Source organism: Apium graveolens, chromosome 8 (assembly GCF_009905375.1).
Source record: "Apium graveolens cultivar Ventura chromosome 8, ASM990537v1, whole genome shotgun sequence".
Lineage (NCBI taxonomy): Eukaryota > Viridiplantae > Streptophyta > Magnoliopsida > Apiales > Apiaceae > Apium > Apium graveolens.
Genome location: NC_133654.1, coordinates 230,455,603 through 230,473,685, shown reverse-complemented (window position 1 = coordinate 230,473,685; position 18,083 = coordinate 230,455,603). Strand labels below are relative to the sequence as shown.

Here is an 18,083-nt window from a genome sequence, read left to right as displayed (position 1 = left end):
GGAAGTTCGTATCAATCCTTATTGCTACGTGTTATAATTCTGTTAATCTGCTAACACGTGTCAACTGCTGAAATTTTTCTATATAGAAAACAATAAAATAAATAATAGATTGTTCCCACCCCTGTAGTCTCTCCCTTTCATCTCTAATCTTTCGGCTCTCTCACTCGATGGGAATCTCTCTCTCGATCCCTCCCCATTCTCTTCCTCCTGATCATGCCCTGTTACCCCTCTTCTTTTCTTCCTGTTTATTCCGGTAAGTTGGATCGCCTGCTTCCTTATGTTTCTTATCGCCGCCGTCCCTTGCTTTCCGGCAAGGCGACTGTGGTGGCGTGTGGGTTACCTGTCCTGGGTGCGTGATGCAATTATCTGTGTTGCGCTTCTTGTTCTTGTCTGGATACCATCATGTTCCATTTGTATCTTGGGCTGCCCGTTGTTATTTTGTCCGATTGTTTTTCCGGCGTGTGTATACACGCGGGTGTATGTATAGTTATTTGGTTGGTTATACTGATTAGCCTGACAATTTCTTGGGATTATTCGGAGTTATTTTTATTTTTTTTAACAATAAAGAAAAACCCGAATGATTCTCTGAAAATTCCTCGGGTTATTGATGTTTAGGTTATTCGAAGTTTTTAAGAAAATAATCGGTGGAATTCGTAATGGGCACCCGAATTAATCGGGTACCGCGAATTTCGCCGCCGTCAGCGATGAACAATAGTGAGCCGACGGTGGACCGTGATGATTATTCTGAGTCCTATTATTATTAAAATAAAAATAATATTATTAAGTATAATTAGTACAAAGTGTAATTATCAGCTGTAATGATTTAGTCGATAGTTGTGTAAACTAATTTGGATTGTAGTCGTTGGGATGTGATTGAATTGATGTTGTATTGTGATTGGGTTTGGTGTCGATATGATATCGACTGGCAGTCCGATAAATAAAGGAGGTGCTGCCCAAATTTTGAGAAATTATTATTTTGAAAATTCGGGAACATATCCTATAATTACCGAAATTACCAATCGATTCATTTATTTGTATTATAATATATAAATCGCTTTATAAATATAAATCTTAATGCGGGGTTACTAGTCGAACGTATGTATATACATATTTATAAATAAGTATGTTGCGAAGCCTGCCGGTGTGTTATAATAGAATATTTTGCAAAGGATATGATAATCCTATTCTCCGAAACTTGATTGTACGATGTGATGAAATATTTTTCCAAATCCAGTAACCCTAATTTCATAAAATATCGAGTATACGTATTTTCTGAAAATGAACACCGAACCGATTTTTCGAGATTGTGAACCCTAACTGTTGTGTATGTTATTATAATATACATAATTACGAGTCGGGTTTGAATATCGTTGGGTAGAATTGGTATTGAGGATATGTCAAGCATACCTAGACGTCTAACGTAGGGTATTTCGACTCTGTAGGTATTAGTCAAAGGACTCAAAAAGTGATATCGAACTAAAGATAATCTAGTGATCAGTCGACAAGCGCAGCGAGGTTCCTAAGCGAAGGACCTAGGCGTTGAAGTCGGATCCAGGATAGTCAAACAGTAAAGCGATAAAGCTGAGTGTCTCGAATCGGTTCAAGGTCAATCAGAGATAGTTGTATCGCTCTGCAAGGCAAGTACCCCTGACCATTCTTTTATGATTCAGTATATGTGAATAACTAAATGTTTTATTCTCGTAATGGAACATAAACGTTTTAAGTTACGTATCCCCTGTGTTTGAAAATGTTGTTAAATATGTGTTTTTGGGGAAAAGTAACTTCTGAAAATATCTATCTCTAAACTGTGATTAAAAATGAAAAAGAGATTTTGAATAGTGTGTTGTGATAGAATCGATTTCTAACAAGAGATAGGTAAAAGTGATTCTAAAACTGGATAAAATGAATCAGATATTGGATAACGTTGTGTAAGTGGCTAATTCGGTTGCGCGCGTTACATAACCGATTAGTCCAGCATAGATAATTAGAGACCTAGCTAGTCTCTGCGGATCCGGTGATTTTGTGTGAAAGCCCGATCAGCTTTCCTAGACATTTTGTGTGATAGTCCGGCCAACTATCCTAGATAATTTGTGTGGAGGCCTGATCAGCCGTCCCTAGATAACATCCAATACATATATGATTATGATTTTTGGTGATTCCAGTAATGGAACAAATGGCTTTGGGTCCCCGTAACGGGACAGATGGTTATGGTTCCTGTCGTGAAACGGAAGGTTTGAAAATGGAATAGCATGCTAAAAAATTGAACTATGGTTTTTATGCACAGCACACGACTGTTGATCTTGTTTTACAGAGCATGCTAGTTTTGATATCCAGTTTATAACTGTTTTACATGTTTCTGGCAAGTTATGAATTTTGTTCCTGTAACTGTTTTACTTTAAACTGTTATACTTGTTATTCATATAGTGGTGCTGTTGAGCAAGCAATTGCTCACCCTTGCAGAATGTTTTATATATATATTGCAAATGCCTAGGAGATTCTTCGGTGATATTCGGGCAGAGTTCCAGTTCCTTTCGTGTCGGACTCCTCTGAGATGGTTGTGCTAGACCAAGGGTGGTCTGTTGAGTTGCTGTGTTAAGTTAGCTGCGTCGAGATGATTGTTGTAAGTTTGAGTTGTGTTAGTTGAGTAACCTGAGTCATACTTAAACCTGGAAAAGGTCTTGGTAAAAGGGGTCGTAATTATATTTTAGATTGATTTATAATTGTTATTGTTGTTGATGACGTCAACTCCTGACCCCGGGGTTGAGGTCGTCACAATATGTACTTCAAGCTTTTATGATCTGTGTAAATCTCGCATTTTTCTCCATATAGATAATGTCTCCAAATTTTCAAAGCGAAAACTATGGCTGCTAGCTCCAAATCATGAGTAGGATATTTCTGTTCTTGTGGTTTCAGTCGCGTTGACGCATACACAATCACCTTATCGTGTTGCATCAGAACGCATCCGAGTCCTTTATGAGAAGCATCGCTATAGATTACAAAATTTCCTTGATCACCTGGAAGTGACAAAACAGGTGTCGTGATTAATCTTTGCTTTAATTCCTGAAAACTTTCTTCGCATTTATCGTTCCATATAAACTTTTCATTCTCCCGTGTAAGCTTTGTCAATGGTGTTGCAATCCTTGAGAAATCTTGAACGAATCGATGATAATATCCCGCTAATCCCAAGAAACTTCTTACCTCTGTTGGTGTTCTCGGTCTTTCCCAATTTGTAATTGCTTCAATCTTTGCTGGGTCCACTTTAATTCCTTCATTACTGACTATGTGTCCTAAGAACTGAACTTCCTGTAGCCAAAACTCACACTTCGAGAATTTAGCATATAACTTCTTTTTCCTTAAAATCTCCAAAGTTGTTTTCAAATGTTTTGCATGATCCTCTTCTATCTTTGAATAAATCAAAATATCGTCTATAAACACAATAACAGACTCGTCCAAATATTCCTTGAAAATTCTGTTCATCAAATCCATAAACGCTACCGGGGCATTGGTCAATCCAAAAGACATCACTAAAAATTCATAATGTCCAAACCTTGTTCTGAAAGCTGTCTTTGGTATATCCTCTGGCTTAATCTTTAGTTGATGATATCCCAATCTTAAGTCAATCTTAGAGAAGTACTCGGCTCATTTCAATTGGTCAAATAAATCATCAATTCTGGGTAACGGATACTTGTTCTTGATCGTAAGCTTGTTGAGCTCCCGATAGTCGATGCACAGTCTCATGCTTCCATCATTCTTCTTGACAAATAGTACCGGTACACCCCGCGGGGATACACTAGGTCTGATTACTCCTTTCTCTAACAACTCTTGCAATTATTTTTCTAGTTCCTTCATCTCAACGGGCGCCATTCTGTGCGGGGCCTTGGATACTGGTTCCGTTCCAGGTGCTAAGTTGATTGCAAACTCAATTTCTCTATCTGGAGGAAGTCCTGGTAACTCATCGGGAAACACATCTGGAAATTCATTAACTATTGGAATATCCTCAAGTTTTGCTGGCTCTTGACTTCTATCAATCACATAAGCAATGAAATGCTCGCATCCTTGTCGTAGTAACTTCTTGGCTTGAATCATAATTACGAATTTCTTTGCTTGTTTCTGGCCCTTAAATGTTACTATCCTCTCGTCTGGCGTCTTCACCATTACCTTCTTATTTTGACAATCTATCTGGGCATCGTGCTTAGATAACCAATCCATTCCTAAGATAACATCAAATTCTCCTAACTTAAATGGTATCAAATCTACACAAAACTTACTACCAGAAATCTCAATCTCACAATTCCCACAAACTTGATTAACAGATACACGTTCTTGATTTGCTAATTCCACAGTCATTATTTTATTTAAATACTCAACTGGACAATTTAACTTACTCACAAAATCTTGTGAAACAAATGCTCGAGTTGCTCTCGAATCTATTAACACTTTGGCACATAAAGAATTCACATTAAGCGTACCTGCCACGACATCAGTATCCTGGATAGTGTCCTTTACAAACATGTCAAAAACTCTAGCCCTTGGAGTCTCATTCACTGGTGGGGTAGATCCCATAATTCTCAATGCATTACTGACTGGGGCCGGTGTCTTGCAATCCCTTGCTATATGTCCTGGCTTCCCATATTTAAAACACCTAAATCCAATAGCTGGAACCTTTACTGCTGGATTCCGGATAGGCTGATCCTTGTTTGCTGGCTCTCTCACTGGCTGATTTTGGCACTCCCTCGAATAGTGCCCTTTCTGATTACACTTGAAACAAACTACATTCAACTTGTTACAAAATCCTCTATGTTCCTTCCCACATACCTGACAATCTGGAAAAGTTAACCTTAACTGATTTGGCTGATTCATATTGACTGGACGGTTGCCCTGGCCTCCGTCGCCTGCATTTGGTCTCTTGAAATTAAAATTTCTCCCTGGCTGAAACTTGCCCTTCTTAAAATTTGGAAACTTCCCTGGTTGTGACTGACCTTCATTCCCTTCAAATTTCCTTTTCTTACTTTCCTTTTCCTTCTGTGACATCTCACTCTCTGTCTCTGCAATCATGGCCTTCTGTACAACTCCTGCATAGGTATCCAATTCAAAAATGGCTACCTTCCCTCTGATCCATGGCTTTAGACCTTGCTGGAATCTCTTAGCCTTCTTCCTGTCAGTATCCACATATGACGGCACATACCTTGACAACTCTTCAAACTTACTTTCATAATCCGCCACCGACATATTTCCTTGCTTTAACTCTAAAAACTTTAGCTCCATCTGAACCTGAACAAACTGGGGGAAATATTTTTCTAAAAACAATTCCTTAAACCTTTCCCAAGTAATAACATCTGTACCTTCCAATGTCTTCACAGTCTCCCACCAATAGGTGGCCTCATTCTTCAAGTAATAACTCGTAAACTCAACCTTCTGTTCTTCCTTCACCTTCACTAAGGCAAATGACTTCTCTATTTCCTTTAACCAAATATTTTCTTCAATCGGATCTAAGGAACCCTTGAATTCTGGTGGGTTTACCGCCTGAAAAGTTTTAAAAGTTACCTGGGGATTGGTTTGTCTTTGTTGTTATTGTGCCAGGTGAACTGTTTGTTGGGCCAAGATTTGAAGAATCTGGGCTATTGCTGGGTCTATGGGTCCTGGGTTTGTATTCTGGTTTGTATCATCTTGGTTATTATTGTTGTTTTTGTTGGTTTCTTCATTGTGAGTGTCGGTGCGGGTATTTCTTCTGGGAGGCATTTTTCTGTAAAGAATCAAACAACTTATTTAGCTTTTAAATCAAATCCTTTGCATAAAAGAAAAGTTTTGTAAAACAGAAATATCTCTTTTTTTTAAACAGTTGTAACAGTTGAACTAAGTAAATTGCATGCTTCTTTACAGAATAAAAACAGTTATGGGAATAGGGTATATGGTATCACAGGGGTATAAATGGTGCAATAAATAAGGTAAAGTAAAATAGGTGAAGTAAAGTAAATGACAATGCTGAAAAGGAAAGGTACTAATATATAGATCAAAAGTTTTAAGTAGTACAAGCGTCAAGATGTTTCAGAAATAAAAGCAAAAGGGTACAACAACCTACTCACTAGTCAGTAGATCTAGTCTATAAATACAATCCAAAAGTCTATTGATACATACTACACAATACTGTACATACTAAACATCCACAACAGCACTGATCAACATCTCCATCTCTGTATCTAACTCCAAGGAAACTCTGGTCCTCCCAGCCTCTCAGAGTCCTCCATCACCTCACTAGCCCATCCCATAAGTGCATCAGGGCCTCGACCAGGTAATGTAGCTCCATGTAGCCTAGCCTCAAGAATCCTGCGTGTCACATGGATCTCCTCTCAAAGCTCCCTCACACCGCGATCAACATCTGTAGTCCTGATGATATGCTGCAGCTCTCGGATCTGTGCCAACAGGGAATCACGCTCCAATAAAAGAGCCTCATACCGGTAATAAGGAACATGATGCAATGTAGACTGAAATGGGGCACCCGCAACTGAATACCCAGTGGAATCTGAATCAGCTGGTGGGGGTCCTCTGATGGGTGGCCTCATGTTTGGGGGTGGAATAGCCTGCAATGGTATGGGCTGCAACACAGGTGGAGGTAAAATAGCCAACACTGGTGGAACAATAGGACGTGGATCTGAAGATGGTACTCCAACTGAGGGCTCTGAGTGATCTGCTGATACGGGGATGAAAGAGTCGGCCATCGCTGATATCTGAAATCATATCGCAATATAAGAATCTCGAACCACGACGCGAATCATACCAATACCTATTATACCGTAGCACTCAACCTCTCGACGTTCTATTTTTCTATTTCTTACTTATAATCCTAACCCTCTACCCATTCCCGTCAACCTAGGCTTGTGTCTGTGACTTATAACCTGTAGCTCTGATACCAAACCTGTGGTGCCCTCCAAACCCGGGTCAGATGTTTGGGGTCCACACACACACACACCTTATATATAACCTGCTTATAACAGTAATAAAGATAATAATAATATGCAATAACCCTACTTACCAACTACCACGGATCGCAACAGGTTAAAGTATGTACACAAGCCAAACACACACTTATATTACAAACCGTTTAAATCCCAACTATTCAAACTCAGAACTGAGTATTAAACATTATTACAAACTTTTACAAACTTAAATTATCTCAAAAGATGCCTACTAACTTAACTCGATCAACCTAAACCCCTAGCTCTCGCGCTGGACTGGGGATCCTCGCTACCAACTAGTTCTTTCTTAACTGGAAAAGAACATAAACAACATTGCACAAATGAGCTAACTAGCTCAGCAAGTCACAATGACAAGACTGAGAATAATGATCATCAAGTGAAAAGGGTTATGATATCAAGTGAACAATGAATTATGATTTAGAATTGGATATTATAATTTTATTTTAAAAACAAGGTTAGGCTGTTGATCAGTCACGCACTAACCCCGAGCAAATCACACAGCACTACTCTAACTACTGGATCGAAGGCACACATTGGCCTAACTTGACCATTAATATGGTCTGACCACGAATCTGGTCCACAATTTTATAAAAACAATCCAATTCTAACATAACAACAAGATAAACAATGTAAAGCATTAAATAGAATCTTAAATAACATGGGATGTTCAATAATGAAATGGTTTCGATCTTCACAAGGATCAAGATGGCATTTTTTTTAAAGCTTAGTTGTTAGGTAATGAAAGAATTGGATAATAAAGGAATCAATGTTTCAGGGTTACCAGGATTTGGTATTTCAAAGCACAAGATACAGTGATTTGAATATGTAAGTAAATCGGTTCAGTGTTTGGTATTTAGTTTGTATCTATTTGTAAAGTAGTATCGTATATTGGTGGTACGTATTTGGGTATACAACAATCAATGATTTAGAAAGAATAAGGTTTACGGCTCAAGATCAATAACTGCAATTAGGGTTTAGGGTTCAGTGCTTTAAAGCACTTGCAATATAAAATAGGACTATTAATCATCTACAATATATCTCGAGAAAGTTCAGAACACTTGCCTGATACTAGCTTGCTATACTGCGCTAACTTCCAATCACAAACGTCTACTCCTCGACTATCTGTTTCCCTATCCTACGCCTTGCCTCTTCTGATCACATATCATAAGCATCTATCAATACTCAACTTATACGATTCTATTCGATACACACTTCTATCTACCCTTCATCTTACCCAGATCCGATTAATGGATTGAAAGTTATGCTATAAATAAGTAAACATCGAACACATAGATCGACAGTCAAATAAAAAGTCACATATAGCACATAACACGTCAAATAATCAATGACATAATATTTGTAAAGGAGTCTCGGGTTATACACAGGCTTTCGGGTATTTAAAATTATTTTTAAAACAATTTTCGGAATTAAAACGGGTCGTTGGATCAAGTTCAGGGTAATAAACAGGGTTCGGTTGGCCAAATCTGGCTTCAAAATAATTTTATAATAATTATCGAGCCTTGAAAACAATTTAAAATAATATTTTAAAGCTCGAAACTATTTTTCAGAATTTTTAAATCATTTTTAAATAATTATATCTAATTAAATAATTAATTAAAATAAATTAATAATTAATTAAATCAATTAATCAATTAATTTTCGAATTAATTGACCAATTAATCAATTAATTATTAACTAAAACTAATTAACTAATTAATTCAGATTTATTTTTGAATTAAAAATAATTTTTGGAATTAAAATAATCATTTTTGGAATTTTTAGAAATTAAAAACGAATTTTTATAATTAAAATAATTAGAAAATATAATTTTTAAATATTTTTAAAACAGGAATCCTAATTTTGAAACTTCTGGAAACTTCAGGGACTAATCTGCATCGTCCCCAATAGTTAAGGTACCAAACTGTAATTTTACAGGGGGGGTCGCCGGAAAACGTTCCGTCTTGCCGGAGAAGACGATTCCGGTGTCTTCACTCCACCAATACCTCCAGATCATAACTACACAATACCAGGAACATAACCATGCCATTAAATCACACAACCCATCCCTGAGTTGGCCGGAATTTGGCCGAGAAGTTCGCCTCGACGTAACTTTGGAAATACAACTCCAAATCAGTTTTGAACATCAAACTCAATTTTGAACTCAATTTCAAAATTCGAAAATCAAACTCAATTTTGAACATGTTATTGAACTCCAAATCAGTCATATAATATATCAAAATCATCAGGAAAACAAGCTCTACAACATGCAATCATCAAATCATTCAAACAATCATCCGAACAAAAATTCATATTTTTAATCAAAATAATTCGAAAATAAATAAAAATATAGAAAATAAACCTTGATTTCCGCAGTTCTGAAACTTGAAGAAACTGATAGAACACTCTGAGACCTTCATTTTGGTTACTCAAGCTTTGAGAACAGAGATCACTAACACCTTCAAATTGCTGTTTGATTCTCAGAAAGGTTTATGGATATATGAATTTTCTCTGGAAAATTATATAATTACTGTTTGCAAATGATTTTTGATACGGAATAAAATACGGTAAAGGCTATTTATAATTACGGAAAATTAGTATCCCGTTGGATCATTCCGGATATAAAATGGTACGTTTATTTATAAAAACTGATCTAAACGATACCGGTTTTCGGGATAATTGTCTAAACTAGTACAATTTGTACTGCGGTCTTGGTCTCAGTGCTTGGTTACACGTATTACGAGGTAATAATTGTGATAGTTTAATAAAAAGATCCCATTTATCGAAAATATAAGTTTTATTGATTTATCGAAACGAAAAATGTATCGAAAATATTGCGCGGGGACCCGCGCAGGACAAACCGTACGCCGAATCGAAAAAGTCGAAATATGGAAAATGCTCGGAATATTGCAATTAGGTTAGCAAGGTGTTTTTGGAAGAGTTTCGGGTTATAAAAACGTAAAAATGGATGACGTCGGTTGGTTCCCGATTATATAAAATAGTTTTTAAATACTCGGAAAAAGATTTTATAAAATCCATATATTTCCTATAAAATCATAAATCAACATAAAAATAATTAGGAAGATATGACAATTATCTAAATTTTATTTTGGACATATAAAAATTAAAATACTCAATTAATATTATTTTTTTTAACATCCAAACATATTTAACACTTAACAAATAATTCACTGAATAAATATTGAACATACATAATAATTATTTATTAGCAAAATAATTACACGATATATCCCGGATATTACACTTTTTACGCATATCACTTTCTAGCTCCCAGGTTGACTCTTCAACCCTTGGGTTTCTCCATAATACTCTTACTAAATTTACAACTTTACTCCTTAACAGTTTGTCTCTCTTTTCTAAAATCTGTATTGGATTCTCAATATAAGACAAATCTGCCTGAAGTTCTATCAGCTCGTACTCGATTACATGCCTAGAATTTGGGTTATACTTATTAAGCATTGACACATTAAAGACATTATGAATATGCTCCATATGCGGGGGGGGAGTAACACCAATTCGTATGCTACCTTGCCGACATGCTTCAAAATTTTAAAAGGTCCAATCTAGGAATCAACTTTCCTTTCTTTCTGAACCTGAATAATCCCTTCCACGGTGACACTTTTAGCAATACTAAATTTCCTTCTTCAAATTCCATGTCCTTTCTAGCTTGATTTGCATATTTCCTTTGATGATCCTGCGCTGCTATTAAACTTTTCTAAATGACTTCAACAACTTCTTTTGTCTGTTATACCAACTCTGGTCTAAGTATATTACGTTCTCCAACTTCATCCCAGTATACAGGTGATCGACATTTGTGTTCGTAAAGAGCTTCATAGGGAGGCATTCTGATATTGGCATGATAACTGTTGTTGTAAGAAAATTCTTCTAAGGGCAAATGTTCATCCCAACTTTCTTTGAAATCAATAGCACAAACACGCAACATATCTTTAATATTCTAGATTGTTCTTTCTCTTTGACCGTCAGTCTGTGGATGATAAGTTGTACTCATATTTAACTTGGTTCCCAAACATTCTTGGAAATTTCTCCAAAATCTTGAATTGAATCATGGATATCGTTCAGATACAATAGACACAAGGACTCAATGATGAACTACTATTTCCTTTAAATACATGTGAACCAACTTGTCCAGTGAGAATCTTTCGTTAATAGGCAGAAAATGAGCTGATTTGGTTAGTCTGTCTACTATAACTCAAATGGCGTCGTGGTTCACTTTCGTCCTTGGTAAGCGAATATAAAATCTATAGCAATGTGCTCCCACTTCCATTCTGGAATCTCTAACGGCTGCAATAATCCACTTGGTCTCTGGTGTTCCGCCTTAACTCTTTAACACGTATAACATCTACTAACCCATTCCAAAATCTCTATTTTCATGTTTAGCCACCAATAATTATCCTTTAAATCTCTGTACATCTTGGTACTTCCTGTATGGATTGAATACTGTGAATTGTGAGCTTCCTACTGAGTTTCATTCTTTAACTCTTTCACTGGTGGAATCCAAATCCTTGAAGAAAATCTGAGAATACCTTGATCATCCTTCTAAGTGCATAACTCTTCTCCTACCAAACGGTTGATATCCTGATCCATTATTTCCTATTGATATTTCTTTATCTTCTCTAACAATTCTGGTTGAAAGGTCATACTATACATCTTTGCTTCATTAGACTTGCAAATTCTGACCTCCAATTCCAATTTCTGAAATTCCTTATACAACTTTTCGGGTATTGTCAACACATTCAATCTCTCCTTTCTGCATAACGCGTCTAACTCGCTCACTCTGGCCCTTCTACACTTTCCTGTCAATGTAAGCTATATAATCGCAATAATCAAACATAGCTTTTCTTGACAATGAAACTTGATTAACATTATATTCTTCATAAGTAGGAATTCCTATATCCTTTTTGAGTTTTGTAGCTAATACATCTTGTCCGAATTCATTAACTTGTCATATCGACGGGTCTTTGGAAAGCACATACCAGTATTTACACACTCGTTTGACATTGATCAACACATCGTACCAACCTATGCGTTGCATGATCAACAGAATTAGGTCTGGCGGTAAATTTGGCCACTTATCCCAGGAGGTTTTGTGAGATTAGAGAAAACCACATAAGTTGAACATTAATTTGAGGTCTGGAAGGTTGTCTTTTTTGTGATGAGGTAATCGTTTTCAAGACTTTCAAGAGTGCCGCTTCGTAATCCATGGTTGTATAGGGAATATCAAGGGACAAGAGTTCAATCTGATATTTATAAGCAAAATTTTACTTGGTGTCCAAGTAATGTATTTGACCCTGCCTGCCCAGACCCAGCTGCTCACAAGTTAATGCAAAATTGCAAGGCAAAAAACTAGGATTATTTATGATATACAATACGAGTATAGATAGATAAATTTAAATATTGTTAAATATATGATCCTATTGGGGCCAACCTCTAACACCTTAAGATTTTAGATGAGCTGGTTACTCAACATGGTATCAGAGTTTAGGCTGGCGGGAGGACTAAGGTTTGATTCCCAGCCACTCCCAACATTCTCACAATTTAATATGGACACTAAAGGCAATTAATGCCCCAAAGATGGACGCCGGTGTTCCAATCTTCGACCCATAAATGGGCTTTCGAGTGAGGGGAAGTGTTAAATATATGATCATATTGAGGCCTTTCTCTAACAACTTAAGGTTTTAGATGAGCTGGTTACTCAACAAATATACCAAATAATATCAACAATATATTTTTTGTTTATTCCTTATTATAAAAAATTTACCAAAATACTAACTTTTCTAAATTTTTTTGCGATTTTACTATCTTCTGATTTTTTTTGCAAAAATACGGAATAAACGAAAATCAACCAGATATGCAAATAAAGTTTTTTTGATTGATTTGAGGTTGCATGTAGTTGCATAAACTCGTCTAAGGTTGCATGCAGTTGATTCCAGGTGCTAAAAAACCGTATTTTTGCAATTTTTTTTGAAAAATAGTATTTTTGCAAATTAGTAAGTATTTTTGTAAATTTTTTAAAAAAATAACATATTTTTTGCAAAAATATTTTTTAGACTTGTATTTTTCAAAAAAGTCCTAAATATATTAATATCAGTGAGTTATCGTTCAATCAAAAAGCCCTATGCCCCATTCCGTGGTTTTCTCCCTCAAGAGGAATAAAACGTGCAGGGACGTAACCAAAGAAGGGCTAACGTGGGCTTAAGCCCAGGTAGATTTTGGGGAGAAAAATTAGTAGTTACATGTGTTCTTATTTTGCAGCCCAATTAAATCTAAAGCCCATGTAAAACCAAATTTTGTATAGTCCATTTAAGCTAATAATTGTCTAATTCACTGAAACTATGTGAAAATCCAACCAACAAATATATAAAAATCACAAGTAAAACTTGTACGATCAATGTGAAAGTGTCTTTATCAAGCCCACCCCATTTTGAATTTCTAGTTCCGTACGTGCAAATGGAGTGTGTATTGAACAAGGAAATGAAAGATTGATTCTGGTTCGGTCAGTAAATTACGATGAGAATGATGATGAAATTCTATTTGGTGAAGGAAAGAGACTGCAAGAATTTCACATAGTGGATATGAACCTGAACAAATTATATCCTAATTGCTTGCCTCCACTGGCTTGGGTTAGCGAATATGGTCATATGGTGGCTTTGGGTAAATCCATCTTCATCTTTGGAGGTTCTTGTCACTTTTCTGAAAATACTAATCTTCATTCCAGATAGCATATTTACACGGATCTGAACAACGATCAAATTATAGTGCATGGAAAGTGGGGCCCAGCGCCTCCCATGATAACTCGACAGGGTTATATATCACCACCTTCTTTAACGGGAGATATCTACTCAGTTGGAAATGTCAACTTTTCTCCTGAGGGTCTTCATGTTGAGACCACCAATACTGATATTTTTGGACCTTGGAAGACGCTTTCTTATTCTCGAGAACTGTACAAGTGCTCACCGTCCATGACAGTGATTCCAGACCCTACCAAAAACCGCATTCTGGTTCACTTTTACTGAGGGCCAGCTTTCCTCACCAAAGAAATGTTGTCTTCAGTCGGGTACTCTCCTGTGAGGCAATCATTTGTCTACAACTACACTCTTATCTTCTTCAAGTTTAGAGTGGTGCGTAATGATTCCACCATAAGCCTCACTCCCGTTTATACCCTCTCCTATGAAATTGAATCTATAATTTCCTCCTCCTTTAAATGGTTCACGATGATCGGGAGCTGCTGTAACTGGCATTTTGGTCACAGTGATGCTACTTCAGGACAGTGAGGGGATTTCCCATGCTTTTGTGTTGCCTTAAGCTGCTGTGTACAGGCATGAATTATATCTTCGTGTAAAGTAGTTGTTTAATTTATGTGATTTCCTTCCTCACTTTATAGTATGTGCTTCAAGTACTGTGATGGCTCATCAGTGTGGTTTAATAAATTGGAATCGGTTATTCAACTAAAAACATATTAATATTAATAATAAAATTACTTGTGCAGGACATTTTTTGTCCTACCGACAATATTGTTTCATACAGTTTGATAATAAAATAATAAGAGAAAAATGGGTCTGAGGTCCTCACGTGACTTCCGTGGGGTAATAAACTCGTCCCATTCAAATTTAAATATGACCCTGTGTCCCTATGAAGTAGTGAAACTCGACGTCCCTGATCCTGTTATTGATCTTATGGAATCAGACAAACTCGTTTGCGAATTGCGAACAGAATAACGAGTCCTTGTGTAGACAGTAGATGGGCAAAGAGGGACATGCCCGGTAGAAGCAAATGTTAAGCATCAAGTTATCAAACCAACGCATGCATTTATATGACTTCACCCCAAGATGATTCTGCACTGCTAGTGGCAAACTCCGGCAAATGACACTTGGTGACTATGGGACTATGTAAAAACTTGCAATTATATTGCTAGACTAATAAAAACTTGCATTTAAATCATTGAACAAGAAAAATTGCACAAACGTTAACTTTACTCCAACTCGGCTACATGTGCCTATGTGAAGGTAGAAAATGTTGCACATAATCAAATCCTCTCTAGTTGAAAACAAATCAATCCGACCAAACAAAAATTGAGCCAAACTCTCACTTTTCCCTTTAACTTCATTTCACGGTAGCCTTAAGTTTTATCGACCACCATTTTCAGCACTTCCACTTTCTCCCCATATTATCAGAACTCAGAAGTAAAGAAGAGCAATGCTGATTAGTACCCACAACCAAAAGGGCCAATTGTTTTTAGGATCCCAAAATTTTACTATTTTCTTAATACTAGTAGCATATAATTTTATATAGTCGTGAATATAATATACATTTTTGTGTCTGTATTTTCTTTCTCCATCTTCTTCACCAATGACATCAAATAATATAATATTGCTTAAATTAGGGAAAAATCTATTTGAACAGTAAAGGCATGAATTAAGATAGCCTAAAATAGCATATACGATAAAAAGGCATAATAAGAGGAAATAGATATGTATATATCCTATAATGCTATACCCCTCTCCCCCTCTCAAATCTCAATAAATAACTAAGCCAGACGTTATATCCCGTTCTATAAACCAGCATGTTTTATGTAGTTGCATTTTCAATATTTTTTTACAAGTTGAACAAATCAAAACTAACATGTTTACATGAGCCAATTTAGATTAGCTTATGTTAGTCAAATAAGTATTTATATTCAAAAACAGGAAAGCACACACCTGCCTAAATAACAGCACATGGATTCTTCATTTGATATTCAAGAATGTATATTGTACTATACAATTCATCCATAAATGGATGTGAAGATAACCCACCAGCCACGAAAGCTGTAACCTCGTTTCTTATTTCAATCCAACTACAACCAGCCATTTTCATCACGCCCTGATCCGACATCGTCTTTCTTACTAATTCTGCCTCCTTCCACCGCCCACTTGCACAATACAAATTTGACAAGACCACATAACTCATTGCATTTTCAGGCTCAGAGGATTTTAAAGCCTCCCCTAGTTCTGCTCCCATCTCCGCATTGTGATGTGAGGAACAAGCTCCAAAAAGAGGCTCATCTGAGCTGATCTTCATGCTATCTTTTCCTAGATATAGACTAGCTACCTCTCTTGCCTCTTCTAAGTAACCGCCTCGACCAAGCATATCCACTACACATGTCACATGATCCACATCGGGGGAAAGTCCATAATCTGACATTGATTTAAGCAGAGCACGTCCTTTGTGTATAAGTCCTGAATGACTGCAAGTCATCAGCAAGCCTGTGAAGGTCACCTTATCTGGCTTTACACCGGATACAGCCATTTTATTTTGAACTTGAAGAGCTTTACTGGCCCATCCATTCATTCCACAAGCAAGCAAAATTGTATTCCAAGAGATTATGTCCTTCACAAAAATATCATCAAATGCCTTGTTAGAACCCTCTATGTCACCACACTTAGCATACATGTTAACTAGACCATTTCCTACATAAGCAGTAGTGTGCATACCAATGCGAAAAGAACAACAATGAACCATACTACCATGCCCATGTGTTGCCAATATAGAACATGCATGTAAAACAGCTCCTAATGAAAAATTATTCGGTTGGAGGCTATTTCTAATCATGTCACGAAAAAAGCATACAGCTTCTACTCCAAGTCCATTTCTAGAATAACCGCTTATCATAGATGTCCACGATACAATATTCTTGTCAGGTGCCTCTTGAAATGCATAAAAAGCTTTCTGTGTGTCTCCTATTTTCATATAAGCATCTATCATTGCATTCCACGAGACTTGAGTACGATATTCAACAGACTCTAACATCTTGAGAACACCATCATGATGACTTAACCTTGCAAAAAAACTAAGAATGGAATTGTTAGCTTCCACAGCCAATGCCCACCCACTCTTAACAATATACCCATGCACCACACATCCTAAAAGAAATTCTCGAGCCTCGCCACAAACGCTCATTAGAGCACTCAGTGTCCATTGATCCGGGTAACATAAATCCCCTAGCATATCTTTAAACAAAGAAAAACATAACTTAATGTCACCTATTCTAGCGCAACCAGCAATCATACTGTTCCAAGCAATATCCACCTTCTTCGGCATACTATTCAAAACACTATACGCAGCACTAATATCATCAGCATTGACATAAGCAAACACTAATGAACACCACGACACTTCATTCCTTAACCCCAACTCCTCAAAAACTCTCCCGGCACTCAACGGGCTCAAACACTTGCCATACATATCAATAAGTGCATTATTAACAGGCAATGACTGAGAATATCCCAAAACAACTACCAATGCATGAACCTTTTGTCCGTAACGAAGCTCGTCCGCGCCTGCACAAGCACTCAGAGTTGAGGTGAATGTGAAGTGGTCAGGCCTAATGTTGGTGATTCTCATATAGTGGAACAATGAAAGAGCATCTTTATAAAGACCCAGATGAGAATAACTGCTTAGCATTGAGTTCCAGGCAACCAAGTCTCTGTAAGGCATTTCATCAAACACCTTGCGTGCGTGGACAATGTGGCCTGCTCTTGCAAGACTCTTGAGCCTAGTTGTAATTTGAACCAGATAGGATTGCATGAAATTAATAAAATTGATTCATACAAACCCATCAATGTTTAGGAAATGTTAAAATTCGGACAAGTTCAACTGGTTCCCAAAGTACTTGCATAAGTCTACACATAATTAATTGAGATGTGAATAGATGTGATGAGATCAATTTAATTTTAACAATTAAATTAAAATTTCTTTCAAAAACAATAAATTAAAAATAAATAATGATATATAATTTTACAATAATATGCGTAAAATATTTCTTATTTTACAATATTACATAATTCAAAAGTACACAACTTATATATAATGGCAGAAATAAAAAACAAAATTTGAGTGTTATTAACAAAGGCATATGTGGAAGTGGACATTCATTATTTTCTTTACATTAAAAAAATTCAATAATTTTGAAAAATTGATTCTTTTTTTGACTAAAAAAATTGATTCTTTTAAACCCATTCATACATGATACATGTATAAAAAAATAATTACAAATTATAAGTTTTACAATCATATAATTGTATATTTTTTTAA

General features: G+C 36.4%; 1 protein-coding gene across 1 annotated transcript; it reads right to left on the bottom strand.

Moving 5' to 3' along the window:
• Positions 1–15,561: 15,561 nt before the first annotated feature.
• Positions 15,562–17,790, bottom strand: LOC141676888 (pentatricopeptide repeat-containing protein At2g36980, mitochondrial). Its single transcript, XM_074482614.1, has one exon. It carries the CDS (start codon positions 17,574–17,576, stop codon positions 15,714–15,716), a length of 1,863 nt encoding a protein of 620 aa, XP_074338715.1. The 5' UTR covers positions 17,577–17,790; the 3' UTR covers positions 15,562–15,713.
• Positions 17,791–18,083: the final 293 nt, after the last annotated feature.